The 16,159-nt window shown below is 42.4% G+C and overlaps 2 protein-coding genes and 1 long non-coding RNA gene across 4 annotated transcripts; all 3 read right to left on the reverse strand.

Moving 5' to 3' along the window:
• Nucleotides 1–6: 6 nt before the first annotated feature.
• LOC124310810 (box A-binding factor-like) lies at nt 7–3,006 on the reverse strand. The gene is made up of 2 exons (XM_046774828.1): nt 1,962–3,006; nt 7–1,901 (listed from the first exon to the last, which is right to left on the reverse strand). The coding sequence occupies exons 1-2, from the start codon at nt 2,803–2,805 to the stop codon at nt 1,561–1,563; spliced, it is 1,185 nt and encodes a 394-aa protein (XP_046630784.1). The 5' UTR covers nt 2,806–3,006; the 3' UTR covers nt 7–1,560.
• A 6,043-nt stretch (nt 3,007–9,049) lies between these two features.
• On the reverse strand, nt 9,050–11,260 carry LOC124310820 (GATOR complex protein NPRL2-like). Of its 2 annotated transcripts, none has more exons than XM_046774865.1 (10): nt 11,025–11,260; nt 10,811–10,916; nt 10,621–10,738; nt 10,302–10,550; nt 10,101–10,237; nt 9,945–10,042; nt 9,748–9,878; nt 9,622–9,664; nt 9,430–9,556; nt 9,050–9,303 (listed from the first exon to the last, which is right to left on the reverse strand). In XM_046774865.1, the coding sequence occupies exons 2-10, from the start codon at nt 10,871–10,873 to the stop codon at nt 9,124–9,126; spliced, it is 1,146 nt and encodes a 381-aa protein (XP_046630821.1). In that variant the 5' UTR covers nt 10,874–10,916; nt 11,025–11,260; the 3' UTR covers nt 9,050–9,123. The 2 variants fall into 2 exon arrangements, with proteins under 2 accessions (XP_046630821.1, XP_046630812.1); XM_046774856.1 differs by having other exon boundaries at nt 10,995–11,260.
• A 2,544-nt stretch (nt 11,261–13,804) lies between these two features.
• LOC124311319 lies at nt 13,805–14,891 on the reverse strand. Its single transcript, XR_006909791.1, has 4 exons — nt 14,771–14,891; nt 14,582–14,708; nt 14,325–14,521; nt 13,805–14,265 (listed from the first exon to the last, which is right to left on the reverse strand). It is a non-coding gene; the product is annotated as an uncharacterized LOC124311319 (long non-coding RNA).
• Nucleotides 14,892–16,159: the final 1,268 nt, after the last annotated feature.

Consider the following 16,159-nt stretch of genomic DNA (forward strand, 5'->3'; position numbering starts at 1 on the left):
TGTGCCAAGTCTTAAAAAACCTTGCGCTCTCCGTTCAAAATGTTTGTTGTAGCCATGACACGTACGATGTAGGAGAAGTTAAATTGAATTCAAGTCAAGTACAAAAGTCGAATTCCAATAGCCTTGAGAGGTGCTGCTGCTGCTGCTGGGATTGATTTTAAAAATTAAAATTGGCGCGTCTTTTGTCGGCGGAGCATATATAGTTAGATTAGACATTTAACGCCCGATAATGAAGCTATTTAGCATTGAGCTGATTTGAATGTGTTGTGGACCCCACACCGGTCACTTTGAATCATCATCCCCAGATTGACCCATCAACTATATTTTTTCTGTGATATTGGCACGAAAATAATAAACAAATAAAGAGAGAGATGAAGGGGAGGGGGGGGCCTATTTAATGTAATCAGATATGCGATTTATCGCCAGCGACTTTTGTGCTCCCGTTTGTGGCCTCCCGTGGCTCACGCGCCCCCGCAAACATCTACGTACATCGTCACGCTTTGATTCTTTTTTGTTTTCAACACGGCCATATCGTGAGTTGTACATGCAGATGAGATCGAATTTGCGTCATGGAAAAAAAAATAAAATAGAAAGAATCACGTTACAGCTCCTCTCGCGTTTTGATTTTCTTATTTTATTTTGTTGCTGACGGGGCGCAATCGTCCGAGAAAGACATTCGATTCGGGACATTTCGGGATCGCCGGATTATGTGTGTATACGCGCGGACCTTTTGATCTCTTGACAAACTCCCAGAGCGTCAATTTTTCTGTTTGATGAATTTTTTATTTCTTATTTTATTTTTTTCACGCAAACAACGTAATAGAATCGAATAAAAAAAAAAGGGGGGGGGGTTTCTAATAACGTCGACAGAGTCATGTGTGTGCGCGCAATCAAACGGGGATCGAGTGGCGCAACTAAAAACTCGCCGTGTGATCCCGTTTAGCGTTTAGATTTTTATAGAGAATAAAACGTATTCAGAGTCGCCAAACATATAAAAAAAGAAAAAAATATGACGGAATGGTGTCGATTGCGCATTTCCGCAACGACGTCTACTATTATAATACGCGGAATCTGGAAATAGATCTCTTTTTTTTTCTTGCGCTGTCTGCCGCCGTTTGGGTTCAAAATGTTCCGTTTTTTTTCACAGTTCATTTTTCATTTGTTATCTCTTATTTTTTCCTTTTTTCAGAAAACAACAGGAGAGAGAGAGTAGAATAACATATAAGAGAGAAAGATACTAGCGAGAAGCGATGCCGACAGCCCCCCAGTTGAAAAAGAAGAAGAGGGGACGAGAGAAAAGAGATGGAGAGTGAACGGTTAAGCGACAGTGAAAGGGAAACAACATTTGTCTTGGCTTCATTAAGTCTCGCAGCCCAACAGTTGTCACTTCACTTTTGGCCAACACAGAAAAATTTCAAAGACCAAAGTTGCCGTGTTCCATTTATCTTACAAAAATGTTATTTCTCCCCCCATCCGTATGGAAAAAAAAAATGAATAATTGTTTCATAGAAAAGAAAAAAAGGACCTTGTGGTGCCCTTGTGTTCTAATAAGAAATAATTTTATAAAATCCCAACAAAAATGTTGGGGGGACAACGTACTTGAACTCTGGCTTCGCTGAGGCTGACCCGTTTGGCCAAATCTTCGCGGACGAAAGCGTCCGGGTAGTGGGTCCGCTCGAAGACCTTCTCCAACGCCGACAGCTGGGCGCTGGTGAACGTCGTCCGGTTGCGGCGAGGCTTCTTGCTACTCCCGCTGGACGACACGTTGGCCGTCGACGGGTGACGCTGGTGGGAGTGGTGGTGGTGGTGGTGGTGGTGGGACATGAAAGGCGACGAAGGCGAAGAAGATGAGGAACTACTCCTCTTTTTGGCGCTTTTATCGCCGCCGGCTTCTGACTCGTCTGTAATTAAATTCAATTAATTTTATTAAGTTAATTGAGTTCATTATTTTTAAAATTTACCGTCGCTCTTGTCGGTGGCGTGGGACGACGTCTCGGAATCGTCCCTGACGGACGGCAAAAGTCCGTGCGCCTGGAGCGGCGGCGACGGCTGGTGGTGGGCCGAGGCGATGGCGATTCCCCCCGGGTGACTCAGCGGATCGCAGCCGGTCGACGCGGAACTTCTCCCGATGGCCGACGGCGATTCCATCTGGTGATGATGCTGGATGAGTCGCGTCACCGAGAACCTTTTTAAGGTGTCGGCGGCTGCTGCGGCCGCAGCCGCCGCCGCTGCAGCCGCTGCCGCCGCGCAATTGTCGTACGGCATAGTCACCGGCCATTGCTGATCTTGTTGTTGCTGTTGTTGTTGTTCCTGCTGGATATGCTGTTGTTGCAGATGAGACGTCATCTGCTGTTGGTGCGATCCGCCCAGATACGGTAGAAAATAATCACTTTGTTGTTGTTGTTGTGGTTGTTGTTGGTGGTGGTGTTGTTGCTGAGTGTCCATCGCCGACGGCGTTAGTCTCTGATAATTCCCAGCCAAATTGCTGTTGTTGAGATTGTTGTTGTTGTTGTTGTAGTAATTGGTAAACTTGTCACTGGCCATCGTCGTCACGTCCGTCGGCTGGTGATGGTAGGCCATCATCGACGGGCCGCTTACACCGCCGCCGGCCGAGAATCGTTCCAGGTAAGTGTTGACGGAGAGGAGATCGGGGCCGGCCGTTCCAGCAGTGCCTTGACCGGCACTGGCATTGAAGAAATTCCCGCCCGACGACGAGCCCTGACTTGCTGGGCCACTGCTGTGGTGGTGTAGGTGGTGATGCTGGGCCGTCGCCGCCTGGTTGATGCGCAATGTGTACGAAGCCATTTTCTATCTCCAGCCAAAAGGACCCGACACTTCAAGTGTCTATCAAACTACTGAATGTCAGTGCAACAGAGTGGCCCGGCTATACAGCTGTACAGGCCAGCAGCCATATAGTCCGTCTTGACTTTTTGACTGTGAGAAGCTGAGAGCCCCATTTTAGGCTCCTCCTCTCCCTGGGCTCTTTAACCAATAGGACAATCCCCACACGCCCAGTATCCCCGAAAAATGTTCGCCACTCGCTCCTATCCAACATTTTCGTCTGCTATTTAGTTTACACACGTCTTCATATTTAAAAGAGATAAAGACATTCGATGCCTGGAGGGCTCACGTAAGAAAGGGAAATGTTTGTTTCTTTGCCCCAGCTATTATAAACCAGCGGCATTGATGAACGGCCCTCTGATTGCTTGTGACATAATGACGCGGCGGCGGGCAGACGTGGCTCCTCTCCGGGTCCCGCCCCCGCCCTCCCTCAGGCAGTTCTATACCTAATACTGCACCGGACCTTATATCTATCCCCCCCCCTCTGCAAAAGAATTCCACCCAAAATATAACATCATCATCATTTACACGTTAAAAGAGACTCTGCGGTGATGGGCGCCAAAATGAATTCGAATTTGAAATATTCAAAATTCTAAGTGAATTTTTTAAAAAATCCTTTTGATGAGATTTGACTCGACGAGACAGTTGAATCGATTCCCGATTGCGCAGTTAAACATTTTATTGGGAATGAATTTGAATTAATATTTTATTCATCGCCGTTTGTTCCGTTTAGATTTATTGGCAGACGTTTGCTGCGCTGATTCTTTTCCATCGTCGCAGAATAACTGCCGGCTCCTGATTGTGTTGCCTCAGGAAAAATACCCGCCCTTTGATGGCCGACTGTCAGGAGCTCCTCGAGGGTTAGACAGACGTCGGTGTTCCATCAAATGCGACGCGCCGTGACGGAACGCCGTCGAAATTCCCCAGACTCTTCAACCGGCCCCCCACACAGCAGACAACATAATAGACCGGGCCCCTTTTTGTATCGTCGTCCTTGCCCCCGCCTCTACCACCACCACCACCACCACAACCGTTGACGCTTTTCGATGATTCAATCAAAATAGATAACAATTTCAAAAAAAAGTTCTTGGCTTCTCTACTCATTAGTCCAACTCAGTCACCATATCCATCTCGTCGGCCCGTCGTCGTCGTTGTGTATGTCCGTGCGCGCATTCCAAACGGTGGGCCAAAACGGATCATGTGAAGAAGATATCAACAGCTAACATTTATTAATAATCATCAAAGTCAATTATAAAAGAGAGAAAGTCGCGCGGGCTCTCATTAAAATTCAAAAGAAAAAGAGTTCATCAACTTGTTATAACTTTTAGTTATTATCTATTATTATTATTCGAGTCATTTGGTTTATACATGTTTTATAAACAGAAAATTAGCGCAACTACTACTTTACTACGTATTTACGTTAGAGCCCGTTATTAATGAGGGGCCAAAGTGTTGAGCGTGATTCAATTGATTATAGACGGCACGCGGACCTGTTTGTTTAGTCAATTATCTCCGAGTTATTTAAGAAATTTAACTTTTTTTTTAAAGAAAAAAAAAGAGAAAAAATACGAGACTCAAAGTATTTAAACTCTGGGGGTATGTACTATGTAGAATAAGAGAGAGAGAGACCCCCGGTGTCGCCAGTACGACGCCAGTAAGTCCCCGTGAAATGCGATCCGTGGCCGGCCATCAGCAGCAGCACAGGCCGTTTTTCTTTGCGCCGCCGATGACTATGGTATATAGGCCTTTGGGTAGATAGACTGTGTAACTGTACGACTCTAGCTGTTCAATTCTAGTCGATGAAGCATAACTAATAGACTGCAGTGTAATGAGAAAAATAAAATCCCCAAGTTGATGGTGTCATCGAGTTTGGAAAAGAGAAACCGAAAGTATATCGTAACACACACTATACTCGAACAGACATTGCGTCATACCTTTTGTTATATACCCAAAAGTCATAAAACTGTTGATCATTTTTGAGTCACAATCATCAGACATGGGCCTGTTCGATAGACGGTCAAAATGAAATTTCTTGTAGTCAGGATCGAACTGAGGATATCGGATCTACTCCATTGAATAACAGGCCATCAATTTCAAACTCAACTGATTGTGTAAATGAACAGGGAGAGAGAGAGAGTTTTTCGAATAATATTATAATTTCTTCGGGATCGAATTGCGCCGATTCGACTCCGCAGTCTAAACTCTTATACAACTCCACCCCAGTCTGTCTATCAATTCTAATGGCCTTCCGTAAAAGGTTATCAAGAGGTTATAGGGTTGTTTTGCGCGCTGCTAGCAACACGAATCCTCTCATCTATACACAACTTGAATATAACGATCGATATTATTACCAAAAGTCTAAGCTACTAGACATCGTTAGCTGGGCCATAGAGAGAGAGATTAACAGTTCGTTCCAGACATTCTTCGGATAATTTTTCCACGGGCTCCGCAAAAGGTCATCTGGGTTGGTCCTGATGAGCGCGGTGACCTCTCAAAAGAAGAAGAAGATGAGCCATTCGGACACACGGCGTATCAGTGTCAACTGTCACAAACCCCCCCTCCTTTTTAGTTTGACTGGGCGTGTCGCACTCTCGTCTCCCTTTCACTCCGCTTAACTTCTCCTCTAGGCCTCTGACTGGATAGATGCGCATCGATCTGACGACTCGAGTGGATGTATAACGTCATCCTCGTGCTATACAATCCTCCTTAGTACTTACTACTACTACGACATGAGTTTAACTCGATCCTCATGAACAAACCTGCATAGTCAAGGTCTCAATATCGCGTAGAAAAAATAGGAGATGATGTTATTGTGTTTGTTTTTTGGAAGGGGGGGGACCTACCATGGAGGTCAACAAGTAGAAACAGCTGATGATTGAGTTGTTATTCTCCTGGCGCCACAAAGTATGTACGAAAAATTATTACAACTGTTAAAGTGTGTGTGTCTGTAGGCCGAGTGTAAAAATTTAAATGGTCGGAAGTAAATACTATCTATAGTGCGGAGTTGTCGAATAGTAAATCATCCGTCGTAACATCTTCTTTGACTTCCTCCCCTCTTGTTGGTTGCATGTTATTATGCGCACCACCCCACCCCACCCGTTTTCTGTGAACTGGGACCGACGGGAATTTCTTTTTACTCCGCAACGGAAGAGAATAACATTTGTGGGTCTCTCCTTGTCTCTTTCGATTCCGGTCATTCCGGCCCGTCGCCCGCTTTTTATTTATTTTCCACTCTCCGTCTGGACGATGGGGAAATTTGCTAATTCCCAACATCTTAGCGGCCTGTTACGTCGACTTTCATTCAAATGATGACGATTGATATTTGCATAATCATCGCCGACTGTCAACAACTCTTTTATTTTGATTACATTTACTTCCTATAATGATGTTAGATAGTGAGATCTGGTCTCTCATTCCGGTCCGTCTAAGATGACACTGCGGCCGTTCAACTTATTTTCTGACCCTTTTTTTTTCTCAATTGGGTTGTTGACGTGTTTAATGGGCGGGGGGTGGTGCTGTTTTATCCATGGCATTATTCATATGGACGGATGATTGAATTAACTCATTACGGCCGACGCCATCCAGCGGGCACATCTACCGTGCCGAATCCGAGTGGTCGATGACTTTGCCTCGTCTGCTGTCTGCTCTGGGCATTTCATTGGCGATCAAGTGACGGGCATATCCATCTACTAGGAGCCAGTTCAGCGGCTCCTATTTCAGCAGATTCAACTCGACTGACTATAATGTACAGAAGAAGAAGGTGTTCAGCGAAAACAAATCGAGTTCAGCTTCTTCATTAAAGTGTGAATAACCTTTTTCAATTTAAAAAACATTTGGGGCTAGACAACACAACTCTTCCGGTTTGGGATATGTAATACTTCGCGCGCATTACAAATAAACAAATCAGTGTCCTATTACCGCAGGCCTATATAGGCCCCACCCCCCTCTTCCGCGTAGTACATGGACGACACGCGACTGAAATGAATGAAGTTAAGGGCGAGAAATTCATCCGTCAAAAAGTTGTTGGATGAATAGATTCTTCTTCCAGTTAAGCGCTGACAAAGAAGTTTGGGGTAGAGAAAAAAACCCGATGGTGAGGAGGATGGCGCGACAGGTCATATCCGGGCGAGAAAAAGGAGACCTGTGTCTGCTGTGTTGATGGTGGTGCACGAACAAAGTAGAAGAGGATACGCAATCTGGTTGTGGTCTCCATTTTCCTTTTTTCGTTGCCATTCGAATAAGACACACAGAAAAAAAATAACTCGACTCCATATGTGTTTGTGTGTGTGTCTCTGCTGCTGCTGTGTGTAACCGTAGCTAACACAAACTGCGCGCTCAGGGGTTATGTCTACACGACGTTATAACGGCCGCGACTATGTGGAACCAGCAACACACACAAGTCTCGGGGCCACAAGAAAAAGAATGATGACCTGCAGCATGGGGTCTCCAGGCCGTTTGCTGCTGCTGACATCGGAGTTTTGGTTATCCTACATAGGAAGAAGAAAACAATCAGCTAGGGAAGGACGAACGGGTTGCGCGCCTGCGTAATGAGACGAGAAAATAGTCTTGAAAGTGAGGGGTGGGGGGTGGAAGGGTGGATGAATATGACAGGCACAATGTCGTCCATCAAACTTTTTTTTCTTCAAATTAGCACGTCCCTCGTTTGGAAAAAAGATTTGGTTGTTTTACTACCAGCAAAAATTATATCGCGTGTGCTTTCATCGGCCCCTATGAACTCCTGGGCGCCCTCAGACTGGATTTGCATATTTGTGGGCGGGTTGGGGGGGGGGGGGAGTGCAACGATCGATTGATGAAAGTAATCCAAGTCTGTGGAAAAACGACACACAGTCATCGGGCGACTAGAAGCTGAAAATGGCGGCGTATTATTAATGGACGTCGATTTTTGATAGCCATCGCTAAAAACAGCCGAGTGTAATCGACCATTTCCTCACAGCAGCAGCGACAAATTCGATATCTACGCATATCACACATGTACAGTTTAAGATCTACGGCGTATAGGGTTGATCGCGTCTACTAAGGAAATCGATCGACATTTAATCGCTCCGACCGGCCGGCTCTCGGGTTCGCCCAGCAGGAAGTTGGGGTGTAATATTAAACTGGCGGAGCCTATAGTATTTTCTATATAATTATTATTCCAAATATTTGAATGCAGAATAATTAAACCAATTCAATTATGTGTACATAGTAAATAATTAAAAAGAGTTGAATCGCCAAACCAAAACATATTTACGCTTTGAAAGGGTCCGTGTGTAAGAGAGTAGCAGCAGCCCTCATTGAGATAGGCCCAAGTGGTGGGTGACCGCCGTGTGTCGGTTTAACAACACTTGTCGACAAGCTTGTCGACTCCTTATCAGCATAAACTTCTTGGTTGGGGTTTTGTCTAAAAAAAAAAAGGAAACACAAAAAAATATGTTGTAAAACAGCAGCTAGCCTGGCGACGCTCTTATGTATCTTTTTGGGAGCTACTTTGAAAGAAACAGTAGCAAGAGAGGCTTTTATCTTTTCTTTTCGTGTTATTTGTAAAAAGAAAAAAAAAAATTCTCTGGCCTCCCGTCGCCATGTTGATGCGTGTAAATCTTATTAGGGTTTTTTGTTTTTTTGGGTGGCGGCCAATGTGGCATAGCTACGCTGGTGGGAAGTTCAGTCTCATTTTTGTGTGGGGTGTGTGTGTGGGGGCTTCTATTTTCTTTATTGTTTGTTTTGTTTCTTTTTTCGTCTTTTTTTCCCCCCGCCGTTTTAACAGCCGAAAAGATTGTCAACTAGCCGACAGATTTACTGGTGTACCTTCCAGCCCGCGCTCTCTATACGGCTGCTGGAAATATAACCCGCCCGCGTGAGTGCCCCCCACCTTGTCTAGCGCAAGGGGGAACGGTAAAAAAATAAATTCCACAGGCATTCTACAATATAACTCGCTCGACTTTCAAGACGGTGGGAAGCCAGCAATGACTCCTAACGAATCGCCAAACACGAAGGCGGGCGTTCCCGTTCATCTCTCGACACCGGGGCAGCACCACCATCCCAAGTGGCGTGATAACAACGGAGGATCGAGAGGACTTGGTGGGTTGTGTGTGTGTGCAATCAAGACGGATCCGATTGCAAACGATGGGGAAAGACGTGCAAGGAGATCCTCACCAACGACCGTTGAACTTGCTGCTCCTCCACAATCGAAAAGAAAAGAAGAAAAAAGTGGCCATTATAAAATTTATTATTGAAACTTAAATCAAATGATACAAAAAGATATGGGGTCGGAGAGAACGGATTTCACTTCCACAGGACGCAGATGTCGACATCGGCTTCGATTTTGTCGTCCAGTTCGTGGTAGGACAGTCCGGTGCGGCAGCAGATCTCGTCGTAAGAGGCCACTCCAGTGCACAGCCGATGCAACGAGGTCATCTGTTTCTTGTGCGATCCGCGCTGCGTCTCCGGTTTGTACACCGGATACTAGCCCATTCAAACAGCGTGCAAATTGAGTTATCAGTTCAATGGGAAATGGGTTATTCGAGAACCGACGTCCAGGAAGAAATCGAAATAATAAATTGGATTAATCAACAGCGCACACTCGCTAACCTTGCAAATGCGGCGGATGATGCCCTGCAGGACGCCAAACTGGACTAGCCGATGTTCGTCGATACGAAGCGCGTGCGGATTGAAGCGCAAGCACAGGTCTCTTATGGTAGTCCCGTAAGTCATCCCACTGTCATCGATTACAAAATGAATTCATTTAGGGGAGATTTGATTAGAATTAGAGGATAAACTCACCAGTACATTTGGAAAACATCTCGGAAGGAAGGAGGATGTCTATCTGTAATATAAACGAGAGAAGAGATTCACAGTCAACTTGAAAAGTGGATAAGATGATAACAAGACACTTGTTATTTTCCCTACCAGATTTGGCAACAAAAGCGATGCACTCTCGACTCAAATCTGAATTCATGGGCAGTTCTCGGAGTTTGGGTGTAGCGGCGTACATGTTGCTGTACTGGAAGATGGGAATGAGCTGGACGACGCCGTAATATCTAACCGAAAAGAAAAAATAAGGTCAAGAGAAGGACAGCACTTGACTACTATATCAATTGGCTTACAAGAGATTTTGAATGCAGGCTTTGACCAAACCAATGTCCACGTCGGCCTCGATTGCCACTCTAGCGACATGGCTGCGTCCATCAATGTATGGCAGTACCTTACGCACGAAAAAGGGTTATTAAAATGAATAAAATAAGAGAATCATTTTCGTTTACCTGTTTGGTTGTTAGGTCCCAATAGTCTTGTTTTAAAGGAGAAAATTCTGATGTGAACACGGGAACGTGGTGGTCAAATACCAGGGGTGGCTCAGCAGCTACTTGGATCACTTTTAAGTGCAGTGTTGAGGTCCCAACTGATCAAATCAATTGTAAATGTCGGAAATGTTAAACAAAAAATGAGAATCTTCATGTACCTACCTGTAACTGTGCACAAGCCACCCCGATTGAGATCACTTAGAATTTGACCTAAAATTTTGGGCAACTTGGCCCTGTTGGATTCAGTGGATAAAAAATTCTGTTCAACTTCCAGGGTGACCAAATGCTCAGCTAATTTCCTAACTACAAGCTCATACTGCACTGTTCTGGCATCAGAGTCACACACAAAGCACAAGTTGAAAATGAGAAAGTTACGTGGGTATTTTTCATCTGAAATGCGCACTGGATATCCTGTAGGTTTTAGAAAAAAGGATGGTAATGAGTCAAAATACTTGGACTGTTAGAATTCTTGAATAAAAACCTGTTATCTTGTGCCCTAGTACATTCACTGTAATGATACAACTGTCCAGCTGCTCTTTAGGAATGATGTAAACACTAACTGCATCAAATATTTCTTTGGAAACATAATCCTCTGGAACCTTTTAACCGATATTAAAACAAAGCACTGAAACAACAAAATTACTCTATTTTACACACAACTACACCATTACCTGGTAACTGATTTTGGGCCCCAACGTAGGATGAAACTCGGAAAAAAAGATTGCTTTGATCATTTTTCTATTTGCTTTACTCAACTATATCACTTGGATAGTCAACCTATGAAAAAGGATTTCTTTAACATGAGTAATTCACATTAAAAATCAAAACAATTAGTTAAAATGATAAGGAACACACAAAATCGCCCCTTTATTTGATTTAGGCTACCGTCTGAAGCGCCATGTGAGGTTTTGTTTACAGAAACGCCACCATTTCAAGCCATCACTTATTTACAGGGAAATTTTTCAAGTAACGAAGTTATAGTGATTTAGGTCCAAGGCACTTGAATTTGATTAGTTTGCAATATTCGCTGATTAATCAATCGGACCTGGAAAAGTGTCTAAGAAATGACCATTTTCTGCCTCTCAGATTACACATAAACATAAACATCAACGTCAGCGCCGCGTAGCGACAATCTTATCGTCTTTCATCACAAACTGTTTGATTACGAGTTTACGACCGAAGTTGGGCTGGGGCGGGAGGGGCAGGGGCGGGACTAAAAATTTAAAACGAAAACGAAAATTTGAATTTGAACTGTTTGATTACGACCGGAGATTGGGCTTGGCAGGGGCGGGACCAAGGGCCAAGTAGTCCAGTCATTTTAGCTAAAAAATATACCCCCAGTATACCTAGAACAAATTTTTATTAGAAATTTTTCATGAACACTATTTCTAATTTTTTTTCTTTAATTACCAATGAAGGAGGACAAAAGCGACCATTTGGATCGTTTAAAAAAATGTAAATGAAAATTTCAAATTTTCATTTACATTACGATTGAATTAAACAAATCGCGCAACACTGTTGTGAGGGCTCTATTCATAGGGAAAAGGGTGTCACATAAAACTTTTTTTTCTACACCCGAATTTGTAAGCAAAATTAAGTAAAAATTCAAGGGACACGGGGAAGGGTTATATAAAATTATAGTATAAAATCTAAAAATCCATGTGAATTACATATACCCGAAAATGCGTGTGTGTGAAGCACGTAAATCAGTAGGGAAAAGGGAAACGACTGATATCCCGTAACACCTGACCTCTACCGACATGCAGAAGCATCGCTTCAGGAGGGTTATAGGGGAGTTCAGTTTTCCTTTGTAGTCTATGGTTATACACATCGTTTTTTTTAAAGAAATGTTTTCGCCGTGTTTAACACGGCGCTTATGGCGGAATCCCCAAACTAAAAATTCATACTACATAAGAAAAAAAACACCCGAAAATCCCCACTTAGTCTTATTTTGAAGCCCGTTTATCCTTCTTTACTTTTTTCAATTACATTTATCAAAAGTAACACAGCAAAAAAGTTATTGGAATAAGAAAAAAATACCCTTTTTCCAGTTTTACCAAATGATTTATAACACATCCACAAGGGGGACATTTTTTGTTGCCGCTGCAACTTTATCTCGACTAAAAAATGTCCCAGTGTCACCATCTGCTCCTGTTTGAGCTTCGTTTTTGTAGCCGAAGTGTCGATGAAGATGATCGCTTTCAATCTTCACGGCTATTGGCAGTCCCGGCGCAATCGCTACGATACTTTGGTCACCGTCATGGGTCTCGTCTGGGCAATAACCAACTACACTATGGGCGTAATAGCGTCATCTCACTTTCCTATGCCCAGTACTACTGATTCAATCTTTTTTTTCCTTTTATATTAGAACGATTTATCCCATTCGTTCGGTTTCGTCGCATCATCCTGCGCTTTTTTTGGTTTAATTCAGGAACCAAAATAGTTAAAATGATTAATTATCATTTAAAATTTAATTGCTGTAGCGTCAGAAGTTGGGTGGACAGCATCATTATTAGTTTCAGCAAAGTCCAACCAAGTTAAACTTTTTCTTTTCATTCTTTGGACCACGCTTGGTCAGACGACGTTTCCTCATACGGCTGGGCCCTGCAACATCCGATTTCTCTAACTCTGTTAATTCATTAATTATAAAATATTATTATCATTCTATATTAATATCTATGCATTAACCGTTCTCACCACCAGACTCCTTCTCTCCTTCAGCCTTGGCATTGTACTCCTCTTCTTTAACGGCTTCTCCCATGTGAGGGTCTGCTTCCCCAGATTCTGCTTCTCCAACCTCCTCATTCTTTCCTTCAGCATCAGCTCCTCCAACAATTCCACCATCAGGGTTGTCAAGAGCCTTGACATTTGCAACTTCAATGGCCTCATCTGCATCGGACAAAAGTGGATGTGGAGGGACTGAACTTATGAACTATTTAGTTTTTAAAAGGTTTTACCATTTTCTTCAGGATCTACGCCATCAGAACTTCCCTCCTCAACAACAATAGGCAAAACATTTTGAAGGATAGTTAGGTGTCACTCAGTGAATCAGTCGGTATCTAGAATGAAGATGTATTGTCAGTAAAAAAAATTGTTTTTTTGTGTGTGGAAAACCTACCCGAAGCACTGCAGTACTTTTGAAAATCCTTGACCAAGTTAAACTTTTTTTTAAATTCTTTGGACCACGCTTGGTCAAACGACGTTTCCTCATACGGCTGGGCCCTGCAACATCCGATTTCTCTAACTCTGTTTATTTATTAATTATAAAATATTATAATCATTCTATATTAATATCTATGCATTAACCGTTCTCACCCCCAGACTCCTTCTCTCCTTCAGCCTTGGCATTGTACTCCACTTCTTTAACGGCTTCTCCCATGTGAGGGTCTGCTTCCCCAGATTCTGCTTCTCCAACCTCCTCATTCTTTCCTTCAGCATCAGCTCCTCCAACAATTCCACCATCAGGGTTGTCAAGAGCCTTGACATTTGCAACTTCAATGGCCTCATCTGCATCGGACAAAAGTGGATGTGGTGGGACTGAACTTATGAACTATTTAGTTTTTAAAAGGTTTTACCATTTTCTTCAGGATCTACGCCATCAGAACTTCCCTCCTCAACAACAATAGGCAAAACATTTTGAAGGATAGTTAGGTGTCACTCAGTGACTCAGTCGGTATCTAGAATTAAGATGTATTGTCAGTAAAAAAAATTGTTTTTTTTTTGTGTGGAAAACCTACCCGAAGCACTGCAGTACTTTTGAAAATCCTTGACCAAGTTAAACTTTTTTTTAAATTCTTTGGACCACGCTTGGTCAAACGACGTTTCCTCATACGGCTGGGCCCTGCAACATCCGATTTCTCTAACTCTGTTTATTTATTAATTATAAAATATTATAATCATTCTATATTAATATCTATGCATTAACCGTTCTCACCCCCAGACTCCTTCTCTCCTTCAGCCTTGGCATTGTACTCCACTTCTTTAACGGCTTCTCCCATGTGAGGGTCTGCTTCCCCAGATTCTGCTTCTCCAACCTCCTCATTCTTTCCTTCAGCATCAGCTCCTCCAACAATTCCACCATCAGGGTTGTCAAGAGCCTTGACAATTGCAACTTCAATGGCCTCATCTGCATCGGACAAAAGTGGATGTGGAGATGGAATTTTGTTTCCCTACAGTTATAGTTACCAGTATTGCATTTCGATGCCAAGTCTTCTGACATTGATTTGATGTTCATCTTCATCTTCTTCCTGCCTATTTTTTTCCAGCCATCTCTCCTTTCTAGCATTCCTCTTCTGCTGTTTGTTGTTTAGTTTCACCTCCATTCACTGACCTTCCTCATCTCCTTGGCCATTTTGGATTCTGCTGAGCCCCAATATCTTCATCTGCTTTTTCAATTTCATATCCTGATCAGTTACTTCAAATAATCTGTTACTATTAGTTACCTTGCTCATCCTTATCGCTTTCTTTATCCACACAATCTCTTCTAAACCTCTTCTAAACCATGGGAGTCTTTCTCATCATCAGAATTATTGGAATAATTCCTGTTAACCACTGGTTGTATTTCTTCAGCTAAAGAAGTGTTAAAAAGTAAAGTTAGCACCAATTTTGTGGTAACATTGTCATTCTTTTACCACAGTTTTCTGCGCACACTTCACTGATAGGGTCGAGGCTGTAGTTGAAGCATCTTGATACGTTATAAAACATAAAGGAGGTACTGTCAATTTTTAAAAGTTTTCGTGGGAATTGTAAGTTCAATACTACCTCAAAGGTAGTATAACTAGTCGGCGTCTGAAAGAAAATGACAATTAATTAGTAAGAAAATCGTAATTTGAATATTTCACAATATTACTGGTGAATTTGCAACATTTCCGTTATACTCTAAGGAAACAAATGCAGACTGCAATGCAATAGAGGAAAAATTTCCGTTTGCGACATTCGTCGATAGACGGCAATGCACTTGCTGCTTTCAAATTTGCAGCTTGGAAAATTGGAATTACCTATAAATTGGAGTAACATTTAAATTATTTATTGAGTTAATTGAGATGTTTCATTTGAAAAAAACTTACTGCTGCAGGAGTATTTTGATAGGGCATTAATTGTTACACACACATAAACCTTGCCAGGACATTTCTTGGAGGTTCTTTGCATGGCGTTAATGATATTATGGCGTTTCTCTAACGACCTAACAAATATTCCATTGGCCAACAGGATGTCTGATTCTGCAAACTGGTGTTCACTTTGCGCATTGATGTAACTCAATAGCTTCTTCAGATCTTGATGAAGAGCAATTAAGACACGTTCATGTCCGGATATGTCAAGTTCAAACCACTTGACTTCCCTACCATAAAAAAGGCACCCAATCTAATTCGAAAACATTATTTGTTAAAGGAGAATAGTGAAACATATTTGATAAATTTACCGTTCTTTGTTTTATAATTTGACAACACCGTTGCTGACATTTATGTGCTCTGGATGACGGGCAACAATTGAAATTGGTAATTCAATGCCAATTGCTTTTCTTGCAATACATCTAGTAAAGAAAAACATAATAATCATTTCCACCAAATAATATTTATGTAAAGTCAACTACGGTTCTTCAATGACGTTAATCGAAGACTGGTTGTGTACTGTAGATTGTTCAAGAGAACCCGATTTTTCCAAAATAGAAAGTTCAATAGATTCTAAATCGGGTTCCCAATCGTCCCAAACATTTGATCTGTTGGGGAAAAATTTATTATTTTGGAATAAATAATAAATTTGGTGTATTGATTACTCATCATAAGTGGTGACGTTCGATGCACGTGATTCCTCAATTACTTCGTCCATTGACATGGCTACATTTTGAACCAATAACGGAATTTCTTCAGTTCTAAAAAGAAAATATGGTTTATTTACCAATAACAAATAATAAATATTTTGATCAGTTTACGGTTGGGCCAAAGTGCTTGTTATAAGGATCTACAATCTCCACGGCCAATCTCCGAAGCCACTTCACGTACAATCTTCGATTCCAATTCTTG

The sequence above is a fragment of the Daphnia pulicaria genome, chromosome 1 (genome assembly GCF_021234035.1).
Source record: "Daphnia pulicaria isolate SC F1-1A chromosome 1, SC_F0-13Bv2, whole genome shotgun sequence".
Lineage (NCBI taxonomy): Eukaryota > Metazoa > Arthropoda > Branchiopoda > Diplostraca > Daphniidae > Daphnia > Daphnia pulicaria.